The sequence below is a fragment of the Galleria mellonella genome, unplaced genomic scaffold (genome assembly GCF_026898425.1).
Source record: "Galleria mellonella isolate WM207_F2 unplaced genomic scaffold, CSIRO_AGI_GalMel_v1 utg176, whole genome shotgun sequence".
Lineage (NCBI taxonomy): Eukaryota > Metazoa > Arthropoda > Insecta > Lepidoptera > Pyralidae > Galleria > Galleria mellonella.
The window spans coordinates 1,915,313-1,938,910 of NW_026442019.1; the positions used below are offsets into that span (position 1 = coordinate 1,915,313).

General features: G+C 35.3%; 1 protein-coding gene across 1 annotated transcript in view; it reads left to right on the top strand.

The window, feature by feature from the left end:
* The window catches only part of LOC116412930 (doublesex- and mab-3-related transcription factor A2), a 36,855-nt gene extending 14,378 nt beyond the window's left edge, over positions 1-22,477 (top strand). The window contains exon 4 of the mRNA XM_052893533.1: positions 19,884-22,477. Within this exon, the coding sequence (XP_052749493.1) occupies positions 19,884-20,653 (770 nt within the window). The 3' untranslated portion in view covers positions 20,654-22,477. The remainder of the gene's footprint in view (positions 1-19,883) is intronic.
* The last annotated feature ends 1,121 nt before the right edge of the window (positions 22,478-23,598 follow it).

The following is a 23,598-nucleotide window of genomic DNA, read 5'->3' on the forward strand; positions in this document are numbered from 1 at the left end:
ACGGCCCACCTGTTAGAAAGTGTTAACCATCGTCTATAAACATTTATAGCACCAGAGACACCACATAATACACTATATGTGAGTGACACCCATAATACCTCCATGAAATGCCTTTGACTGTCTACTGCCAAACATGGCCTATGTTTGGCAGTGGACTGTAAGTCTCTCATAAGTAGTATATCGCTAGTACCATAGTTGCCACGTTTAGCGGGCGGGTCGGCAATCACAGTTTAGCTTTAGCGATGTTTTAAGAGAAATTTGTTGCAGTCCCTTGACAATAAAGTTCCCAAAGTCGGCTCTAACGGCACTCATAGGAAAAGAAAGGGTGACCCATTCTATGCCGGGACCACACGGTAATGCAATATAGCAATGAATTTTATTTATATGTGTTATGTACATAATAATACGTGAAGCAAAAACTTTGTAACCCCTTTTTACGAAAATTGCGCGGACGGAGAAGCATGAAATTTGGCACACTTATAGTTTATATAGAGAAGGAGTGCAGAATGATCTCTCTCTTCGTCCTCTTCATTACTGAAGGTCGTGTCCTTGAAAGGTGTCTGTTGCCTCTCTTATGATGTTATTCCATTTTACACGGTCTTCAGCTTCCCGCAGGGCAGCTGCAATCGACAGTCCCGTAACGGCGGTTACCTGGTCCGACCATCGATTAGGCGATCGTCCGCGTGGTCTTTTCCCCTCTATCTTGCCTACAACCATTAGTTTGTCCAGATTGTCGGACTGTCGTCGAGCAATATTACCGAAGCATGCAGAATGATAATATATTTCAAATTTGTTCATAAAAAATACATTAAATCAATAAAAAAAAAAACATTACACACACACTACCATGTATTTGACACACGCACGCATATATACTTTTAGTCTGTGGTCAAATTGAGAATAGATTGATATTGTTTGTTTTTTAATATTATTTGTCTATAGTCTTACTGAATATCAAACATAACTATAATAAATTCATTTATTACAAATTCCAATTCTAATCATTTTTTTCTAAATAGACTTTTTTATATGCACTTTTAAATCGTATTTTTTTTTAATCTACTGCAGGGTTCGGAAATTTGTTATCTTTTGAGAAGAGCCCGCAAGAAACTCAACAGTTACTCTTTTAAATCTCTGTTAACATTATGTGTATTTATTTAAATGTACTATGTCTAAACTTACATGGTCGTTAAAGCCCGTGCATGATCCACTAACATCATGCACGCTTGTCATTCAAGTAATCGTTCAGTGTGTAAAATAAGCTTTGTTCAATAAGTGTTTTTTTTTTTAATAACAGTTTTAAACTTATTAAAAGGCAGATCCAAGATATCTTAATTATAAGTAAGCATCATGCAGATGATTTTTGTACAATTTCCCGCTGATAGATCTCTTTTGATCAGATATCAATTTTATTAAAATGATTATAAATATACACGAACCTAGTAAATCAATACCATGCATTACCCGTTACACCCCCATACAGCACTCCATTCATCGCCCTCGGGTGCGTTAAACATGCCGTGTTCGCCCTCGATTGATTCCCCATTAATTACTTTACATGCATTGATTGACCTTCGCTCTCGTCATTGGGCATTTTAATTACTTTATCCAGTTTGTTTTATATATATATATATATATATATATATATATATATATATATATATATATATATTCTATTTAATTATTTGACATCGTTTTATAGTCTAAATTCGATTAACGTGACCAAACGCGATGGACTAAAAAAAACGGTCAGTTCCACTTGTCCTTACCAATTTTCCCCCTTAGGGGTTGAAAGTGGTCCCACTGCCTCCCCAATAATTGTCACTATTTCAATTATAATAAAATTCTTAGTGAAATTCATATTAATCGTTACTTGTTGTTTTTCTATATGGAGCAAAGATTTCTTGTTCAAAATAAGTTATTTTTAAAAATGTGTTTCCTTATTTATTGATTTACTTGGTTTGATGACTATTACTTAGTGTTTTTTTTAGAGCAAAATCTTCTTGTGCAAAATACACTAAGGTTCTGTTAAATATGTGTTTCCTTATTGATTTGTCAGTAATAAAAAACGCGATGCAATAGCTTCATTCCGCTCAATTAGACGTCACGGTTCGATGGTCCAGTTTACCATCATCGTGTTAGGAGCGTGTTGTTATTGTTCAAACTTTATGAGATTTCGTTAAACATTTCGCGGAATCTATATTATTGTTTATATAAAGTATAATATTGATTTAAGTAACGTTCCGTTTTAGATCTTAGAGAGAACAATTTAAGATTGCATTTCACAAAAAATAGAGATTTTAATTGTAACAAAACCTTTCAAGGCTTGATTTCAATTTAATTTCATTTAAAAACTAAACAACTGAACCGATTTTGATAAAATTTCTATGGAACCAATCTGTAAGTAGGTATATCCTTTCAGATGAAAAAAATAATTTTTCAAAACAGTTTATAACTGACGGAGTTTTTTTAATGGTGATAATGTAATGGTAACCCCACCTGCGCATACGGGATACGTTGGCGGGGCACCGGTGAGAATGAAAAGGCAGGTCAGTTAGCCCATCGTGACGAATTCCACTAGAATTAACAACGACGGTTTCCAGGGGGAACCGTGTGGAGATCGGCCTGATAGGGTCTATTGCTAGCAATGGGTCAATTAGACCCAATTACTAACAATGCCTTTCCCCCCCTAACTGACGGTGTTATGACCTCCTTTTTTTTTAAGCCAATTGAAAACATCTAAGAACAAGGATTGGAAAACATCATATACCTATAGGTATTTAAAATTGTCAGAGTAATAACTTTTTTTGTAAACTTCACATTAATTTGCGGTAGTGCGGTAATGAGATATTATAATGGTACCAAATGTTAGCGACATGGTATCGAGTTGCAGCCCAAATGTTCCGCGACATGGCGACAATGCTCCTCGGTTGACCATTGTAAAGCGACGACATTAGATTTTTATGTCCACAAGTTTTTTGGACAATAGAGCTTACAATAATTGCTTGTTTATACTCTTACCTATTCACAGATAAGTTTTTTTTTTTATATTACTATGGAGGCAAAAGCATACAGCTCGTTTGATAGTAAACGGAGTTATCGTAGCCTATGGACGCCTAAAACACCAGAGATCTCACGCGCGTGTTGCTGATACTTAAGAAACCTTAATACGCCCATTTTGAAGAAACCCATGCTGCAGTCTCTAGGGAAAGCCTAAAATTGACTGCAGGTCATCAAATACTACTTCAAATACAGATATATAATCAGAATATAGATGGTAGACTGGCAGAGAACACCGTTCAGTGTTAAATCCGCCATATGTACCTACATAGTTTCACTGTGCATTAAAATTTAAATAAATAAATTAATATCAATCTAATATCCGGACTTTATATCGTATTTAAGTACACAAACAATTAGTTTTTAATGTCTGAAGAACCACTCGTTCTAAGTATTTACATGAAAGTGTTCGCAGGAACTTGTTGTACATATTTAGTTAAATGTGGCTACACCTACTTCAAGTCCATCCACTCAAGTTGGGGATATTAATACCTAGAACTGGGGCTTGACGTGAAGCGAATAGCGATTAGAAAATCAGTCATAATGATTCCCCATAATTGTAAGTACTACACGAATTCTTCAAGAACTATGTATTATTAATTACAGCAATAGGTCTTAAGGGATTTGAGAAAGTTGGAGATTTGTTAAAAATAGTATTTCGTAGCGCAAGTGCTTTCTAAAAGCGAGATGTGTTAAATGTACCTACTTCTTTACTGATAAACAACGCCGTTTGCGAACTAGTGGCAAATGACAGAACTATTTTATGACAATTTTAGTTCGTAAATCGCTCTTAAATTTGCTTTTAAGTAATACAAAATTTTCGGCTATCACAGACTATTTGTTATTGTGATATTTATGGAATAAGATTTTTCATTCTTAAGACAAAATACGCTGTTTTTTTATATCACCATGTAAGTTTTCTTTTTTTTTATCTTAAATTGAATAAAAAAAAGATTATTGAGTGATTTGATTTATAATTGAATCGCTTTCGGCTTCAATTCGAACCACAACTGTATGCGTCGGTCACTATCTACTCGAGCGCATTCAAACTCAACTAAACCTCTCAACCGTCCCTTTCCCACTCATAATGTTCGCCATTTCTATCTCTCTCACACAAATTCGATACCATTTATATTTCAAGTGGGCACTCGTAACATATTGGTGTCTTGCTCGCTCCAGTGTGCAAAACGTATCTCTTATCTCGTGTCCACTTCAGAGCCGTGCTCGGATGCAACCTGAGTTTTCATTGTATACAATAGCATAATGAGGCTTTCAGTAGAAACGGGTTGAGTGAAGGGTTGGCCTCAGCTTTTGATGGTTAACCTCTTCGTTTTAACTGCCAGTTAAATCTAGTTGCGATGTTTTTATTGGTTCGCATCATCGCTACTGAGTTAGAGGATTTTACTGTCAGATAAAAATGTTAAATATAAATAGATACCTACGTACCTAGGTGAGGTATATGTTAAGTGTTGATATTTGGGGGAAAGGGATTGTTAGTAATGGAGACTGAGAATCCAATAGCTAGCAATATACCCAACCAGGTCGACCTCCTCGCTGTTCTCCCTGGAAACTATCATGGTTAATTCCTGATGAATTCGTCATGATGGGCTAACTGGCCTGTTTTCATTCTCATCTATCACCCTTCACTGGTGCTCCGCCAGCGTATCCCGTTAGCGCAGGCGGAGTTACCATACCATTTTCACTCATTAAAAAAAGTGTTGATATTATCTGTCTATCTTGAATAAACAAGTAAATCATCATCATCATCATCATCATATAAGCTTTTAACTGTCCACTGCTGAACATAAGCCTTGCCCTATACAGGCCACCTCTTTCTTTCCCGTGGGTGTCGTATGAGGCGACTAAGGGAGGGCGAGAAAAGTGTCCCTCTTAAAACATCTCCAAAGCCTAACCGTGGTTGCCAATCGTAGCAACTACTGGCAAAATCCCCAAGGTGGATTTACAGAGTACAGAGGAATAACACCTGAGTCCTCAGGATAGGCAACGCATGAGGAGTATCATGGGCAAAACGATATACTCTGTTATGTCTATGGTACTGCTCATGTCTATAGGCGACGGTTACTACTTTCTATCAGGTGGGCCGTCAGCTTGTTTTTCTGATTCGCATAAAAAAAAATATTAAAGGCGGATATGATGATGATAATGATTAAGCATTTGAATATTCAATATAAAAAAGAAAAACGCTTCAGCCAACTGAATGTTTTGGGACGTTTTTGTCAGATACTCCGCGCTCCATCTAAACGTGTATGATCTTGTTTATATGTGAAGCTTGTTTGTTATACCCAATGAGTATAAAAAGGCAACTAGAAATGCCTCTCCAAATAACCACATCTCAATAAAACCCCTACAAAAACTTCAACATTTACCGAATATAATTCCATTGAGGGATCCAGTAATAACCAGTATACGATATAAAAAGTGTGTTGCCATACAAAAGACCCACGCCCCGGCTGACCGTCGCTTTATTCGAGTTTTCTACGGGGGAAAAAAAAAACAGAATTGGAATCACTGTTAAAACGGCCAAGAGATTTTTACAAATCCTCGCAAACATCTTCAAGTGTGCGATCGTTTCAATTTATACTTTTTTCGTATTGTAATAGGATATACTTTCTTTTTCATAATCTAACATCTTTAAACTCTATCCTGATTTTCTATTTTCGACGTTGTGCCTCTCGTTATAAGGTCGATTTTTAATTGCATCAGTCAGTTTGTCTATTTTCGTTAAGTGCCCTCTGCTAGCTCTCCAATTTTAGGGTAAGGTTAATGGTTCAGTAATCGACAGACGCCGAGGGGCCGAGTTGTGTGTTTGATATGTTTGCCAAAGAATTACAGAGAGCCTACTGGATGTGCCAACTTTCTTTTTTTGTACAAAGAAAAGAGGAAATGTTCTTAGAATAACTTCATCCTATAATAATATTTATTATAATTATAATTTAGCCGTAAACTGACCACTGTTGCACTTGTCAATCTTTACTAATATTGTAAATACGAAAATGAGTAGGGGGAAAGGGATTGTTAGTAATGGAGACTGAGAATCCCATTGCTAGCAATATACCCAACCAGGTCGACCTCCTCGCGGTTCCCCCTGGAAACTATCATGGTTAATTCCTGATGAATTCATCATGATGGGCTAACTGGCCTGTTTTCATTCTCATCTATCACCCTTCACTGGTGCTCCGCCAGCGTATCCCGTTAGCGCAGGCGGGGTTACCATACCATTTTCACCCATAAAAAAAATACGAAAATGAGTATGTTTTTTAATTTGTTACCTTCTGATGGCTTAACGGTTCAGAAAAATTAATGAATGAAGGACATTGGACAATGAAGGATATTCATCATCATACCAGCCTTTAACTGTCCACTGCTGAACATAAGCTCTTCCTTGGGGAGTTTTGCCAGCAGTTGCCACGCTTGGCAGGCGGATAGGCAATCGCAGTTAGATTTTGGAGATGTTTTAAGAGGATGCTGTTGCCAATTAATCCCTCGCGTTCCCTTATGTCTCTTATGACACATACGGGAAAGGAAGGGGTGGCCTATTCTATGGCGGGACCACACGGGCATGTATTGAACATTAATACGTTATTATACATAAAAAGTACATTGTTTTTCATCTATTTAGAAAAAGACAAACTTACGAGAACAGAGACTAGACTTTACGACACAGAGAATTCTAGTGTAGAGTCCAGAACGACTTCTAAATTGAACCGTTTTCTTGCTGTTCAATATATTCTAAGATGGGGAAGGGATTGTTAGTAATGGGGAGGTTAGTCTACATTGTTATCAATATACCCTATCTGGTCGACCTCCACGCGGTTTCTCCTGGAAATCATCGTGACTATTTTGTCCTTGAATTCGTCACGATGGTCTAACTGACCTTCCCAATCCTCACCAATCATCGCTCACTGGTGCCCCGCCAATGTATATCGATAGCGCAAGGCGAGATTACCATTACATTATCATCCATTAAAAAAAAATACTCTAAGATATCTTGTAGCAAATAAAGTTCATTTATTTATTTATTTAAAAAATATTATAATTTTCCCGGATTTCGCGAACAACTGTACAGGGGCGTGTCCCATTCGAAAACTGTCACTTCCAGGAGGCGTACTTGTACATCGACGTTTTCCCTTTCTCATCGCCCGTGAAACTGATACACGCGATGCGATTGATTTATTTTTTTTTTTCATTCCTCCAGGACGCGAGCAAGTAACGTTACACCGCGGGGCTTCTCGCGTTTTATTAAAGCAAAAACGACGCGATTTTTTCACGTCGCCCGTACCCGTGTGTACTTACTTGCGTTTGATTAAAATATCGCGGTGTCGGATTACAGCCGGCATTATTACTTTATTAGGTCTGTTCATTGTTTTTATTAGGTTTTCTTCATGTTTGTTCGATGCAAATTATTTTGGCATCTGTTATTGTCTCACTGTGGCTTCGGGTTAGATTCTGGCTACAAGATTTAATCAATCGATTATAGTCCTTGTTGTCCCACTGCGAGCCTTCCTCGCATTCTTCTTCTTCCATATTGCACGATTGTTGGCCAAGCCATACCAAAAGCCTTCCTTATCTGCTTCTATCTTGCATCAGCGATCACTGGCCAAACCGTACCAATCTTTGTTTAACCGGTCGAGATCGTTTCCGTCGTATCAAAGTCTTCTGCGACTTCTTTTCTATTTTTCAGGACTCGTTGACTGAAACACAAAATGCTCCAAGATGTGATTATATAATATAAAGTAGGATGCGACACAGGTCGAATACTTTTTTTTTATGGGTGAAAATGGAATGATAACCCCGCTTGCGCTAACGGGATACGCCGGCGGAGCACCATTGAAGGGTGATAGATGAGAATGAAAACAGGCCAGTTAGCCCATCATGATGAATTCATCAGGAATTAACCATGATAGTTTCCAGGGAGAACCGCGAGGAGGTCGACCTGGTTGGGTATATTGCTAGCAATGGGATTCTCAGTCTCCATTACTAACAATCCCTTTCCCCCCTCAGGTCGAATACTGAGCACGCCAGTAAAGAAAATGTCAGACATACTATTTAATGCTCCGGCAAGGAGACAGACCGTGGTATAACTATTGGATGGATAAAACCATATTTTAATCAAATATTTACATTTAATTTTTAATTTGTATTTTATTCATTATTATTTTTTTTGTTTTCATTCCTCTTGTTTGTTCATATTTTTGTTAACTCCTATTTTTGTAGCTTTGTGTACAGCGCCTTGTATCTATATTGTTGCTACTTGTGAAAACCTATTAGTGGCTTATTTTGTGATCCTGAACTGTATCTATTTGCTCTAATGTAGCCCTGGTTTTCCTGTGAATAAATAAATAAAGAAAGACAAAAAAGGGTTCAGGGTATACTTTGTCTCGTCTATCGTTTGATATGCGACTATCCTATCTAGATTTAAACAAATTCATCGTCTCAGCGGTTATTCGTAACATTTCTTCTCCGTCGGTAGTCAGTCCTTCGAGCTATGTTAGCAGTCCATTGCCACTTCAGCTTGCTAATCCTTCTTTGGGTATTGGCCCAGCAGTGGGATAATTTGTCCTAATGGCAGCCCATCACTGTGAATTAATTTGCGTCGTGTACTGATCAAAATGGGACCTCGAGTGTAGTGAGCCCTCGTGTCTGACAGCGCGGCCGCTACACTCGCCACTTGTATTAATTACTCTATTGTTTATGGACAGCCGTAGAGAAGAGGTGTCAATTGTTTTTTTTTTTCCTGCGGTTATGATTTAACTTGATTGCGAATAAAAATAGAAGGGTGTCGTTTTTAACTTAGATAAAAGAGGAAATAATTTGACGCCGGCTTCACCTGTACTAATATTATAAAACGGAAAGGTTTGATTGTTCGTTTGTTTGTTTATAGTGGATAAACTCAAGGACTACTCGACCAATTTTAAAAATTCTTTCACCTATAGAATGCTACGTTATCAACGAGTATCATGGGTGGTATATTATATTTTGTGGGTATATTGAACTGTAAAAGGCACACTCAACATTACTGGTTTTCTCGGTATTTCCATCTTAGCCCTGATTATCCCAAAAGCCACCAAAAGCCCTTTTTTTTTCTTGATTAATGTAAAAAATAATTTTTTTTTTCGAAAAACCATAGCTGATTTTTGTCGGAAATTTATTCAAGATTTCAAAACCCTCCTTATTTTCCTTGTGTGATCAGCGGTTGCTGAGATATTGATGGTTAAAGACAAAAAGATGCTTTTTCATTCAAAGTTCGATATCTCAGCGAGAAGTAGTCGTATCGAACTTTGCAAAAAAGCAAATTAAAGCTGAATGAACATGCTATCCGAACCATATAGTGGTTAAGTTAGAAAATTTTTTTCCACCAACCAAAAAAAAAGAACCAAAAAATTTTGAAAAAATTTTCGTTTCGGTAATCATTAGGATTAAGCAGAACACGTTGCTTAAAAAAATTTTCTCAAAACTAGAAACATTGAGCTTTAAAATCCTTTTTTTTTTAATCCAATACGACCTTTTTTAAAGGAAATACAGCTACTTGAAAATCCTCCAAAAATTTGGCATTTTTTTATGATCCCTTCATTTTTTCCACTAGTGTATATTAAAATAAATATATGCCTTTTCAATAACACAATGCACCTTTCTACCTACCTACCCGTACGAAGCCGGGACGCAAAGCTAGTATAAAATTCGCAAGTCGATTTTAATACTATTTATTAATCTGTTGACGTGTTATTATCTGCGTGCTATACAATGGGACGCGCCCGGCACCGCGCCATATTAAATACAGTCGCGTAATTTAATTTAGAAGGTTTGTGATCCCTGACATAAGGGTTGCCACATGTTATATTTTATTGTTGAATGACATTTTATTTCTTCTATTTTTAAATTAGTAAACGATATTACGAAAATGCTTTAAATTTTTAATCACTTTATGTATTATGTACCTACATAGACTGAATGAGGTCTGAATAAAGAAATACAAGTGTATGCGATAAAGAAAGCAAATGTTTAAATAAAAATAAACTCTCAAGTTATGGAATGAACTCCCTGCCGTGGTTTTCCCAAGAGACTACAATATGGAGTTCTTCAAAAGGGGGTAAAGAGGTTTCTTCAGGATCGCCAATGCGCGTGTAGTACCACTGGTAATGCGGACATTCATAAGCTACGATAACCACTCACTATCAGGTGGGCCGTAGGGTTATTTGCCACCTTAGTGGTATAAAAAAATTAACTCTTTATTGCGCATAATAGAGATGTATACAAGGAGTATTTATACAGAATGTGCATGTACAAAAGGCGGCCTTATCGCTAAAAGCAATCTCTTACAAACAACCTGACATAAAAAGTAGATAAGTATAGAGAAAAAGGTAGATGGCGCAAATCAGACACAGTACATATAAAAAAAATATTACCAAATCAAAAGGCATATTATTCTAAATATCATTCATATAAAAATAAATTACATAAACATATATATATATATATATATATATATATATATATATATATATATATATATATATATATATATATATATATATATATATATATATATATACTAAATAGATCTAAATTTAATTTCCTCTTTGGTATTTTTGAATTTGTTTATTTGAATATTATTTTTATTAACCATGTGACAACCCTACAAATAAGCCACCGAATGATTGCATTGCAATAGCGTACTAATTCTTCAATCGAATGTATAACCCTGCCTTCAATATCCCATTCTACACCCCACCCTAATGCCGTCTTTAACCCATCAATTATAAAGTTCAAATTTGCCTAATTTAAATTATAATAGAGGTGCCCAACAATTGGTTTTATTGTTACCACCCGCCGATTCAAAGTTACCTCCACGAGATTCGCAAGTAGCGCTCCCTCACTTGTATTTTGGACTTTATCGCGTGGTGTTAAAGTTGATTAAGGGGGAGGGTGATGCGGTACTAAATAATAAGTGTCGTAAACAATCGGCGGCACGGTTAGGGAACACTGTGTATCGCTAATCACTTCAGAATGGACTGTCAGGGGAGGGTCGCCCGGTCGCCCGGTCGCCCGGTCGCCGCGCCGCGCTGGTTTTGTATTGGGATGTTTTATTAATTTTTAAACGCAGTCATTTGGAGATATTAATTTGATTTATTGATGTGTACGTCTCACGAGTTATTATTATTAATAATACATTAATTAATAATGTTATTATTTATTAATTAATTAATTAAATATTTATTTATTTGGGCTATTTTTCAGGCAGAATAACCTGTGACACTTGGGGGAAAGGGATTGTTAGCAATAGAGTTTGATAGCCCCATTGCTAGCAATATTTTTTTTATACAACTTAGAATGGCAAACAAGCTGACGGCCCACCTAATGGAAAGTAGTTACCGTCGCCTATAGATATGAGCAGTACCATGGACATAACAGAGTATACTGTTTCGCCCATGATACCCCCCATGCGTTACCATTTCTGAGGACTCAGGTGTTGTTCCTCTGTAACTTGTAAATTCACGGCCATATTCCACCCTTCAAACCGAAACACAGCCATGTAAACACAACTGTTTCACGGTTGAAACACGAATGGGACAGAGGTACAAAAGCAATCGATTTTTGTAGAAAGTCTTCCTCTGGTAGTATACCCTATTAGGTCGACCTCCCCCTGGAAACCATCCTGAACAATTCTAGTTGAATTCATCACAATGAGCTAACTGACCTGCTTCATCCTCACCTATCATCTTCCACTGGTGCCCCGTCGGTGTATACCGATAGCGCGGGTGGGGTTACCGTTCCATTATCACTCATTAAAAAAAAACCTGTGACACTGCGACCTTTTCATGATGTTTTGTGCTCGCTCTTTCTTAAAGTTCACTGCTAATTCCCATCAATGATAGGAATTTTAAGATGTTCTTTGTAGCGACGTGGTTTATCTCCTCAGGATACAGAGTGTGTTTTCCAAAGCAGATATATCGTGTATGTACTAGTGGGCTGCAGCGACACATCCAGTGCTGTGGCGTTTCTTCCTCATTGTGACAAAATCTGCGAACACTTTTTGGGCATAATCCTAGTTGGGCCATATGCTTGTTTAATTTGCAGTGTCCAGTGAGGGCCCTTGTTAATATATACATTATTTTTGCTCAAAACAATTAGTTTCTTAGAGTAATATTCTAAAAACCTCTACCAGTCAACCTTCAGGACGTGCAGAGATACGCGGAGGTGGTTTAAAAAATAAAATTATATATAGGTATCTAATATATAAAATTCTCGTGTCGCGGTGTTTGTCACCAAACTCCTCCGAAACGGCTTTACCGATTTTTATGAAATTTTGTGTGCATATTGGGTAGGTCTGAGAATCGGCCAACATCTATTTTTCATACCCCTCAATGATAAGGGTGACCCACGCTAAATATATTTTTTTTCTTTTTGACAATTTTTTTTTATTTTATTATTCCTAAGCATTGAAAAATACATACAGCTTCAATTATTAGCTTAATTTTTATCCTTTTACGATCAATCCCTGTTTTTTAATAGCGATTTTTATATTTCGCTATAGGGTTGCAAGATGACAATCGAGTATAATAATTGTAGTACGATAAATTTTCATGTAAAATTTCTAAATTATCCTCGACACCCTATAACTAGAACATTTAGCTTACCGCGCTGCAGAACAAACCTAGGACTGCATCAACCTCTGGCCAGGATTAGTGCGTCATACAATGAAATTAATGCCAAATTACCAGAAATTGATATAGTGTACGATAATTCGAATTCCTACAGGAATAAATTGCTGAAGCACTTTGTACAACAATCTTATGAACATTAACTCTAATTGTCATAATATATATATTTTTTAATATTTTTTTTAATTTAATTTACTCATAATCTTATTTTCTGATTTTGCTCACAACTTAGATTACATGTTTATTTCTGTTATTTACTTAAATTTCTTACACTGTATAATTACGTTAAAGTGAATGCTGTGAATACCTATAATAGGCATGTGCATTAATATTGTATTGTATTTAATGTTGTTATACCTATATGTTATAATGCAATATGCTGTTGGTGTTCCTTAAATAAATAAATAAAATAAATAAATAAATGTATAGTTCTAGAAATAATGTATTATGGTAAAACAACGTTTGCCGAGTCAGCTGGTTTTAGTATAAGACTGTAATTACATATATACCTACAAACATTCATAAAATAAACATACGTGTTAATATAATATTTATATATAATAATATCTACATATAAAAATATATATATACACATACATATAGACATACATATGATATACTACCGCCTACTTGGTTACTATTATTCTATTTAAAATTAAAAAAAAAAATATGACATAATAAGCGACAAGCCGCGACTTCGTACTTTAAAAAAAAATATAGCTTATAATACTCCCTTATAATGTAGCTTTCTATGGGTGAAAGAATTTTCAAAATCGGTTAAGTATTTTTAAATTTATCTATTGCAAAAACAACAAATCAAGTCTTTCCTCTTTATAATATTAGTTTAGACAGACAGACATACGGTCACTTTGAGTGGAGAACACAAAAATGGCTGATTGAATAGTGCTTCTCCATATGCACACGAGCAAGTTAACCCTTTGCGTCGAGACGGCCAGTTATACGCACCACTCGACGATTTGTTCTCCTTTTCTGTTTATTTCTCTCTGAGCAGCGTGCTTCTTTGGTTTACGCTCTTTTAGCTTTCATATACATATATAAGCACCATTGTCTACTCAAGTTTCTGCTAAAAACAACCGTATTTCTGTGGCAATAAATAATAACATTTAACAACTTGTATTGAGAAGTAAAATCATCGTTTCATTCGATAGAAAGCGTTTAATAATGTTTTTTTTTAATACGATATCATAATTTTAAATTTCGAATCGATTTGACATTTTTTATAGAAATTAATACAGTCATGTACAAAAGTATTATGATAAAAATATAAAATAAATACTTATTTAACGGAGCGTTAGCCGAAAGAAAAAAAAAACAAAAGCCATTCGCCCTAAAACGGCCGGAGTTAAACAAAAACAAAATAAAACTCTAATTACGTTATAATAACTGGATTCAGTGGCGCTCGTATTTCAAAGTAATTAGAGAAAGCTTTTTAACTTTTTTATTCGCTTTTCTCGCTGCGGTAGTTGCAAACAGGCGGTCATTTACAGGGTTCCGTATGCAAATGGACAAAATAATTTATAATTTGTTTATAGTAGCATTTATCGTGGTAATTAATAGGATGTAGAATAAAAATCTTTACAGAACAATGCAAGGAAATAAAATGAAATTCTTATTTACTTGAAGTTGGTTATTTTTGTCGGCTTTTTTTTTTGATGAAATTTCTATTCGCTCATGTTTGTTTTTCTTACTTTTTTTAGTGACTTTTAAAAGGATGAGATTTTTAATTTGTCGACTTTTTGCAACTACGTCATGTGACTACAATTTTAAACTTTACAATGGGGCCAGTTCTGAGGCGCTATTTATCAAAAATATAAAATATAAATGAGCTATCTCCAAAATAAAAAATAAAAAATTAATATTACAGCGAAACCTTTTTGCATACATTAGTATGAACTAACTTTGTAATAGTTTTAAATCAAAATTTCTCTAATTTTAGTCTATGTTGTTCCAAAAAAAAAAGAGTAATTACGCAGAATTATCAAATTAAAATATTACGTTAATTTATACTAATCTTAATACTGCAAAAGTAAAAAATTAACAAAATCAAGTTATAGAGACAGTTACTAATACGATTTCTTGTTCTAAACTAAATAATTTTCAATTAAATCTATCTACGAAACATCTACATGTCTACTTGTGTACTTTTCTAAAATTTACCTATTCGCTGGTTTTGATTATATCACGATATGTGACACACACACACGCACATGATCCATAAATACGAACAACGGTAAGTACAACGGTTGATTTTTATTTGCTGGGTGAAAATGGTATGGTAACCCATGCGCTAACGGGATACGCTGGCGGAGCACCAGTGAAGGGTGATAGATGAGAATGAAAACAGGCCAGTTAGCCCATCATGATAAATTCATCAGGAATTAACCATGATAGTTTCCAGGGAGAACCGCGAGGAGATGGACCAGGTTGGGTATATTGGTAGCAATAGAATTCTCAGTCTCCTATAGATATGAACAACACCATGGATATATTACAATTTTTTTAAGAAACCACAACTGGAACTGCCCTACAATATTACTTACTAATACACGTATACATCTAGCTCAATTGTTATAAATTATCCGGTACACACATGAATAATAATCTAGTCGCTAGTGAGTCGTCAGTAACACGCGGCGGTAAATCACCGCACAATGCGACGCGACGCGGCGTGTTGCGGCGTGTTGCGGCGTGGCGTAGTGTCGTGTACACTGGAACTGAGCCAGTGCTGCCGCCTGGCGTCACTATTTATTGTTAGTACCCTGTGTTTCAACTCAACACTGTACATGTGCAAAGAAAAGTGATTTCTTATTATAGATTTTTTTATTTAGAATTTTGAATAGCTAACGAGCTGATAGACCGTTTAATGAGAAGTGTCAACCGTTGCTTACAGACATGAATGGCACTACTGACACTACAAAGCATACTTTGATGTCCATTTTATCTATCGTTTATCCATTGCCATTCTTGAGGGTAAAGGTGTTATGTCTCCGTACTCTTTAATATTATTACTACTGTGGCGTATTACTGGCCATCACAATACGCCTTTTATATAACTGGCCATCATATTCCGTCTGTCATATTTGTATATTTCTATTGTTCTTATGTTTTTACAATTCTGTCATTATTAGTCTTTGTTTTCCTACCGATGAAGACGTGATAAAAGAGAACTACAATATTAAGCATTTTAATTTATCAACCCGTTTCTCTTAACTACTATACTCTACCTTTCTAACTAAAATTTATAAAATTAATAATTTAATTCCATTTTGATGTTTATCAAACACAAAACATGCTGTGGTTGCCTATAAATGTAAGAAGAGTTAGATCTAATCTGCCAGTGTATTGTATTGAAATGTTTCACTGTATCTTATGTTGGTGATCCCATAAATAAATAAATAATTAAATAAATTCCAACCATGTAAGCATGTCGCAGCAGAATTCGAGTAGGATAGAGTTAAAAGTAAATAGAAAAGTACTCGCAGAAGTTGATAATATGTGCACGTAATGCCTTTAGTGTTGCAACTTGCAAGTGTTTGTAGATTTGGTAGCGGCTGACATTCAAGAGAACTATACGACAATATGATCGTTGAATAAAAAAGTAGATATTTTTCGCTTATATTTGATAAAATATAGTACAAATTTGCAATTACTGCACAAAATTATATATTGATTTTTTATTTCAAATAGACGATTATACCATTTGACGTCAATTCGTCGTGATTTCGGCATTCGATAGGGACAGAAGTGAGCCAGTAGTTATTTTCACGTCCCCATTCCAGTCTCGTAATTACCTCGTGTATATCAATTACTCCGCAACGCTGCCTTGACATTATCGTTTGAACAATACAATGCTGCTTTTGTTTCCGCGACCGGCCAGTGTTATAAACAGACGCGTAAATCATTACCAAACATAGGCCGACTCGTCGCGCGACATATTAATTTTCGTGAAATTAAAATGCGACCTAATAAATTAGTTTTATTTTATAATAGTACAATATTAGTATCATTCCTTGTTCTTTGATGTACACTAATGGTAGTGAAGAGTGTTTCATTATTCACTGACTATTTTACACAATATAAAATTATGATATTTTTCACTGGCAAATAAAAGTTATTTACATGAAAGCAGAAAGGAAACGAAATTTACAATTATGTACAAAATATATATATTATCTGACAAAGTTCGATTTTATGAATGAATGAATCATATTTATTAGCTTAAAAAATATCGATTTCGCCATTTAAACAAACTGATGTACATAATTTTATAGATTTCTTATTATTTAAACAAATTTCTGACATAAATCTACACAACATACCTACAGCTTTGTATAGATAAAATTAATAATGTACATTGAAAATAACACCAAATTATTAACTACATTATAGCTATGTTAAACATTCTAGAAAGTTAATAGAAGAAAATAAAAATCCTAATACGTATCGTACGTATAGTGTAACTAAATATAGTAATAAAACAGTTCCCATGTTACAATTTAATTACGAATTATAAAATAAATTTGAAACTCATAAGTAGTGTGAACAATACAAAATCTTATTACTTTTACGCTCCACATTTAAATTCCCCTTTACTGTTACCTTATAATTATTTAATGAATAGTAAAACTAACCGCATATTAGGTACACAAAATAAAAAATAAAAATGTATATATCATTTTCAAGCAGATGTCTTTATTAATTCAGAGCCAAATTCAATAGAACCATACATCCCTTTCATCACAAATAAAACTATTTGTATCGCGCTCCCTCCCGCATAATGAGATTCAAAATGGCCAGTATTATTTTCTTTATTGTAATTTTACAAATGAAAAGTGTGTTTGTATTGTGTAAACAAAATGGCGTATTATTTTAATGAAATTTTTGTTCGCGTATTGTGTTGGAGCGAGGGCGTAGCGCTACCTACGTCTACACTTCAACTCGAATGTTTAAGAAGGTATATTTTTTTCTTTTCTTTGTGTTTTCTTTTTTATCACAGAACGTTTTATATTGATCTTTGTGTACATTGAATTAATAAATTCAGTGTCTATTCAAGTTTTAAAAGTACTTTAGTTTCACAATTACTATTAACATGAAAAAACATGAAATTGAACCTTTTTATTATTTTTAACGATTTCAGAAAGATCCGCCTAGGTTATCTATTGTTTATGATTCTATATGAACATCGTCAATTAAAATAGTTTATCGTCATATTGATTTAATACTAATTTTGTCCAGAATTTAAAATTATTTTCAACTACGTACAAAGATTTCAATTGTATTTATTTACAGCTTTCTAATTAAGCACTCATTGTTATTATATTTGTTTCATTATAATTGTGCAATGTCTTATTTAAAATGAGAACCCAATCATCCATAACTCGCGCGGAACTATTAATATAAAATATAATTCAACATACGAGCGTGCACTCGATTGAACTGTGATCGAATTCATTTCGCCGTATATGCCACAACGCTCCACGCCCCCCCCCCCCCTCCACTACAGCACACCGCACTACCAGGGACTTAAAAAAAACAATAACATCGCCATTAAATTTGCACACGCGACTGAAAACGACTCGCTTTCTAATTGCGGGAACACAATGACTTGTTCGCGCGACTGTACCTACTCCTCTTCGTGCAATTGTTTTGTTCAAAAATGGAACGTGGTGTGACGTTTTTATAAATTCAACTGTTTATATTTTTATACAGCATTCAAACTTGTAACGGGATTATTGAATCAACATAGTACTTAACCAAATAATATTTATTTATTTTATTGTTACAAATACATATTTATTTATAAGTATTTATTAGTAACTTAAAAATACATTTGTATATTCACATTATTGCACGTATGCATATCTGTATAATATGGATTTAAAGAAACGAACAGAGTTTAGTGCCTCCAATCATACATACATATATACACATCTGTTACGCCTGTCTCCCATTAGGGTAGGCAGAAACAATGGAACGCCAAATGCTTCTATTTAAACAAACATCTTTCGCTTCTTCCACATTCATCGATCTTTTCATACACGCTCGCCGGTTACGGGTACTTTTAATTTGGCCCTTCTTCAGCACGTCGCCTATTTGGTCGACATACGTCCGTCTAGAGCAGCTCAAGCTCCAATCAAACTGTTTATAATTACTCCTCTCCATCCAAAGGTTGCCTGGAAGAGATCGCTCTTAGCGATAAGGCCGCCCATTGTTTTCTCATTGTGATCATTTCTTGTAATTGTTTATATTTATAATAAGTTTACTGTTGTAATCTTTTGGAGGAAACAATAAAGAGTCTATCTATCATTTTTCCAGATGGAGATCAGGCATTATATTTACAAATTCATTTATTTTAATACTTTATATTTTATTATATTTAATCATAAATAAATACAGCAATTTTAGATATTTGAATTCGCGAGTCACTCTTACGTATTGGTCTTTTTAGGGTTCCGTACCTACAAAGAAAAAACAGAACCCTTATAGGATCACTTCGTTGTCCATCCGTCTGTCCGTCCGTCCGTCTGTCTTTCAAGACCCTTTTTCTTAGGAACGCGTGGAGGTATCAAGTTGAAGTTAATATCATATACTCAGGTCTGCAATCTCTTGAAGCAGTGAATAAATCAAGCTTCTAAGTCGACGCAATCAAAAGATACGGCCGTTTATGTTCCATTTATATCGCATACATTGACATTCGCAAAGGAAATCAAAACCTATAGGGTCTTCTCGTTGACCTAGAATTATGAAATTTGGCAAGAAGCAATGTCATGTAGCACAAGTAAAGTAAAAAATCTGAAGACCGTAAATTTGTAGTTATTTCACAAAAAAAAAAAAAATAAACTTGATGATTTTGTGCGGTACCCTCGTTGCGCGAGTCCGACTCGCACTTGGCCGGCTTTTTTAATTTTACACGCTGTATACATTAGCCTTAACACAGAACTTGTTTCCTCAAACTGTATTTACACACAGCCCTGACATTATCTTTTTAAAACTAGTTTATTTAAATAAATGTGAATGGTATATTATGTCTCTATATTATATTATGATGAAACTGTTTATTTGAATGTCTTCAAAAAGAGACTATAAGTACCTTTATTAAAGTGCATTATCATTTGTTGACAGTTCAGAAACGCGCCCGAATCACCGAGGTATGTTCCAGTCCGTCGCCACCGACGGAGCAGCAACCGCAAGAGACAAAAACCCCCGCCCCCACGCCGCCCCTCTCCACCCCTCCACCTCGATCCCCATCAGACCACGAGCTTAACGTCGAGGAGGAGTTGGAAGACCAGTCAGAAACATCGCTTACACCTGAAAACCTCAGCATGAAAGAGGCCAGAACAGAAGAAGTACCTGTCAAGAAGGAAGACGAAGAGAAATGGGAGAATCCAGATTTCAAATACAAAATGTTCCGGCGCGACAGAAAACCGGAATCCGCGCCCGAGCCAGTCCAAGAAGATTCGCATCAGTACCAGAAGTCCCCAGTAGATGTATTGATAAAAGTATTTCCCCGACGGAGTCGGTCCGAAATCGAGACTATCCTGGCGAGGTGCAAGGGAGACGTCGTGGCCGCTATGGACATGATGCTGAACGGGTCCGACACGACATCCTACAGCGTAACTCAAGAGTCGCCACCATACTTGCAAAACTACCAGTCCAAATCTGCTTTCTCTCCGTTATCTAACCAAAGCTTCAAGTTTTCTCCGTCTAGAAGATTCTTAACGCCACCTTATAGTGGAACTGGTTATTTACCGACGGTAATACGGCCTCCCCCTGATTACCTCTCATCGTTCATGCCTCCAGCGGAATTGATGTATGGGAGACAACTGCAGGTGCCCTCGCCTGGTACCTCGCCCACCTCGGACAATACAAACAATGAAGGCTTCTCTGATTAGGGGTACCTGAAATATTGGACGGTTTTGTAATAGTTGGACGTTTGGATAGTCGCAGTAGGTCAGCAATGTGGTAGTTGTAGTTCTGTAAATAACTTACTTGGCATGTAATAATTATATATTTTTAAATTATGACTCAGTGACTGTGCAGATTTCGATGGTTCGAAACAATAATCAGATACAGTGACCAAATATAAATGCGCCTGGATGTACGGGGGCGTCCAGCATGCAAGGACTGATAGATATGATTCTAATTAGGTTTGCGAATTGTATTTGATAAAGACACAAAAAGAACATAAAGCACAGAATGAAAATTGTATAATTAAATGAAAATTATATTTTATTTGTTGAGTAGAGGAACGTAGTTTCGTTCACTTGGTCTAATTCCACCTCATGACGATTGTTACAATTAATAGATATAAACCGAAAATGATCATCTTTTTGGGTTAGTTCTATTTCGTCCTGTGATGTCTCAGCCTGTTAGATAGAATAGTGACCAAAACCTTGTCCAATTTTACCATAACAAGATACAAATCTGCGCGTTTACCGCAAAAAAGACGCCTTTTGTTGCCGCCTCTTCACTTTCAAAGCATTTCCCTTGATAATAAGTCGAGTCCAAAGATCTTGGCGTTGATATATCCAGCGACGTCCAGTTTTGCGGTCATCTGGAAGAAAAGGATAAGATGGCCTTCAAAAAGTTCTCTTCATTAATTTTGAACTATAAAAAACTTAATGTATTGTTAACTAAAATACGCATTTTGGTTCATACGTTGACTTGGTTGAGAAAGAAACGCTCCTTTCTCAATGTAAACCCAAAATTTTTAGTTAGTCCAAACATACAAAAATTTCAGTCTGTAGTATTAGGAATTGTGTAACATTAACACCACAGTATGAGGTTTTTGATAGCGACAGATATGGAATGGAAAGGAAAATAATAATTTTCACATGAGTGAGAAATAAAAAATCGTTTTATGGGAAAAATACTCGTACACATAAAGGATGAGATCTCATAGGACACATGGCTTACAACCTATCAACGAGAGCTGTTAAAATAGTTGATTATATTTGTCTCTCTTTATAGCAATAGTATATAAATAAAGTAGATTTGTAAAGCCAAATAAATATTTAGTGTTAATAGTAAAAAATAATCTTTACTAAATACTTTTGTATTGTGTACATATTTAGAATTATGAAACTTAACAAATAATTGATCAGTATACGGATTTATACTTAATGTAGTTAAAATAGATGCAAGAGATTAGAAATATATATGTACTTACTTTTAGTTCTATCATATGTTACTGTAGGCATATGGCTAGTGCGTGTGACGCTATACGGACTGTATGTAAATATTATATAGAACAAACAGATACCTTTTTCATACGTAATTTTTATATTTGCTTCGAATAATTCGAACACTCCGTTAACGGGGGTGTTAAATTTTATGAAGCTTTCAATATCGTATTTAGTAATAACATTCTAAATTGTATAAATTTCACACAGTTTAGACAGTTTATAATTCTAAAAAAATTATTTAGAATTGAAATTCTAAATCGTTTAAACTGACTTACTAGTAGTAAGAGATTTTGTTGAATATTATTATTTTTTTGGTTTGTGAATGTTTTGTGTAGATAAATTAGTTTTCAATAAAACAATGCTCATTGTTGGGGTTTAGTGTTCAAAGTACCTATAGTTAATTAATGTAATTGTAAATATAAAGTAGTGGTCGATGCTTAACCGATATTACTATGAGATTGCAATTAATGTAAAATATATGTAACGAACAATAATAGTGTACGTGCTCAATAAATTTGGATCATCACTCGACATATGTTGTATTTCATTAGAAAAATCTTATTATTCCAACCTCTTACATTACTCATCAATCAGCCTTTAACTGTCCACTGCTGAACATCAGCTTCCTTCTTGGAAGGTTTTGCCAGTAGTTGCTACGCTTGGCATGCAATTTGGCAACCATAATTAGGCTTTGGAGGTGTTTTAAGAGGGACGCTGCTGCCCATCCCTCGCTCTCCCTGAGTCGCCTCTAACGACACCCACAGGAAAGGAAAGAATGGCCTATTGTATGCCGAAGCACATACGGCGATAATATATATATGTATATATACATACACAGATACATATGTACCTTATATATATATTTGTTTATGTAGTATATACCCATATGAGAGTATGTGATAAATAAACAAGCCCATGAATAGAGGTAACTGTCACCTGTAGATAGTGTTGCCAGGTCCTATTTGTTTTAAATCGGTACATGAGGTAAAAAAAAATCGGAATTTAAGGTTGCAGATTGGGACAGTAAACAAAAAACAAGAGGTTTTTAACTCTGGGTTCAATTTATCGCGTTTTAAACTACTAGTGCAAGTATAGTAATATATTAATTACCGAAAATAAATATGTATTTAATCTTACATAACATGTGATCAGTCTTGCTGGACTAGTACAAATTATAAAATTAAATCGTACTTTAAGTGTAGTACATATTTTGATGAAAAAACCTTTTCATTTTTTGATTAATCGGGACATTTAGCGTCTCGATCAGGTACAAATAGGGACGCGTCCCTAGACTCCCGTAAATCAGGACGTCCCGCGCAAATCGGGTCACCTGGCAACACTACCTGTTGACATGAACTGCACCATGTAACTACCTCAGCTTACAGAATATTTTGTACCATGATACCCTTCATGCGTTGCGACTACTGAGGACTGGAGTGCATCTCCTCCGTACCCTGTAATTTTACCACCATGTCGCATTCTTCAAACCGAAACGCAGCCATGCAAGTACAGTTGCTTCACAGTAGACACACGCGTGGGACAGAGTTAACCACATCTATTTCTGGTACGAATAAGGAGTTATTGGCGTATTTAAGATTATACTCCGGGGTGGAAGGGTTATTATGGATGATAATGGAACGAAAACACCGTTT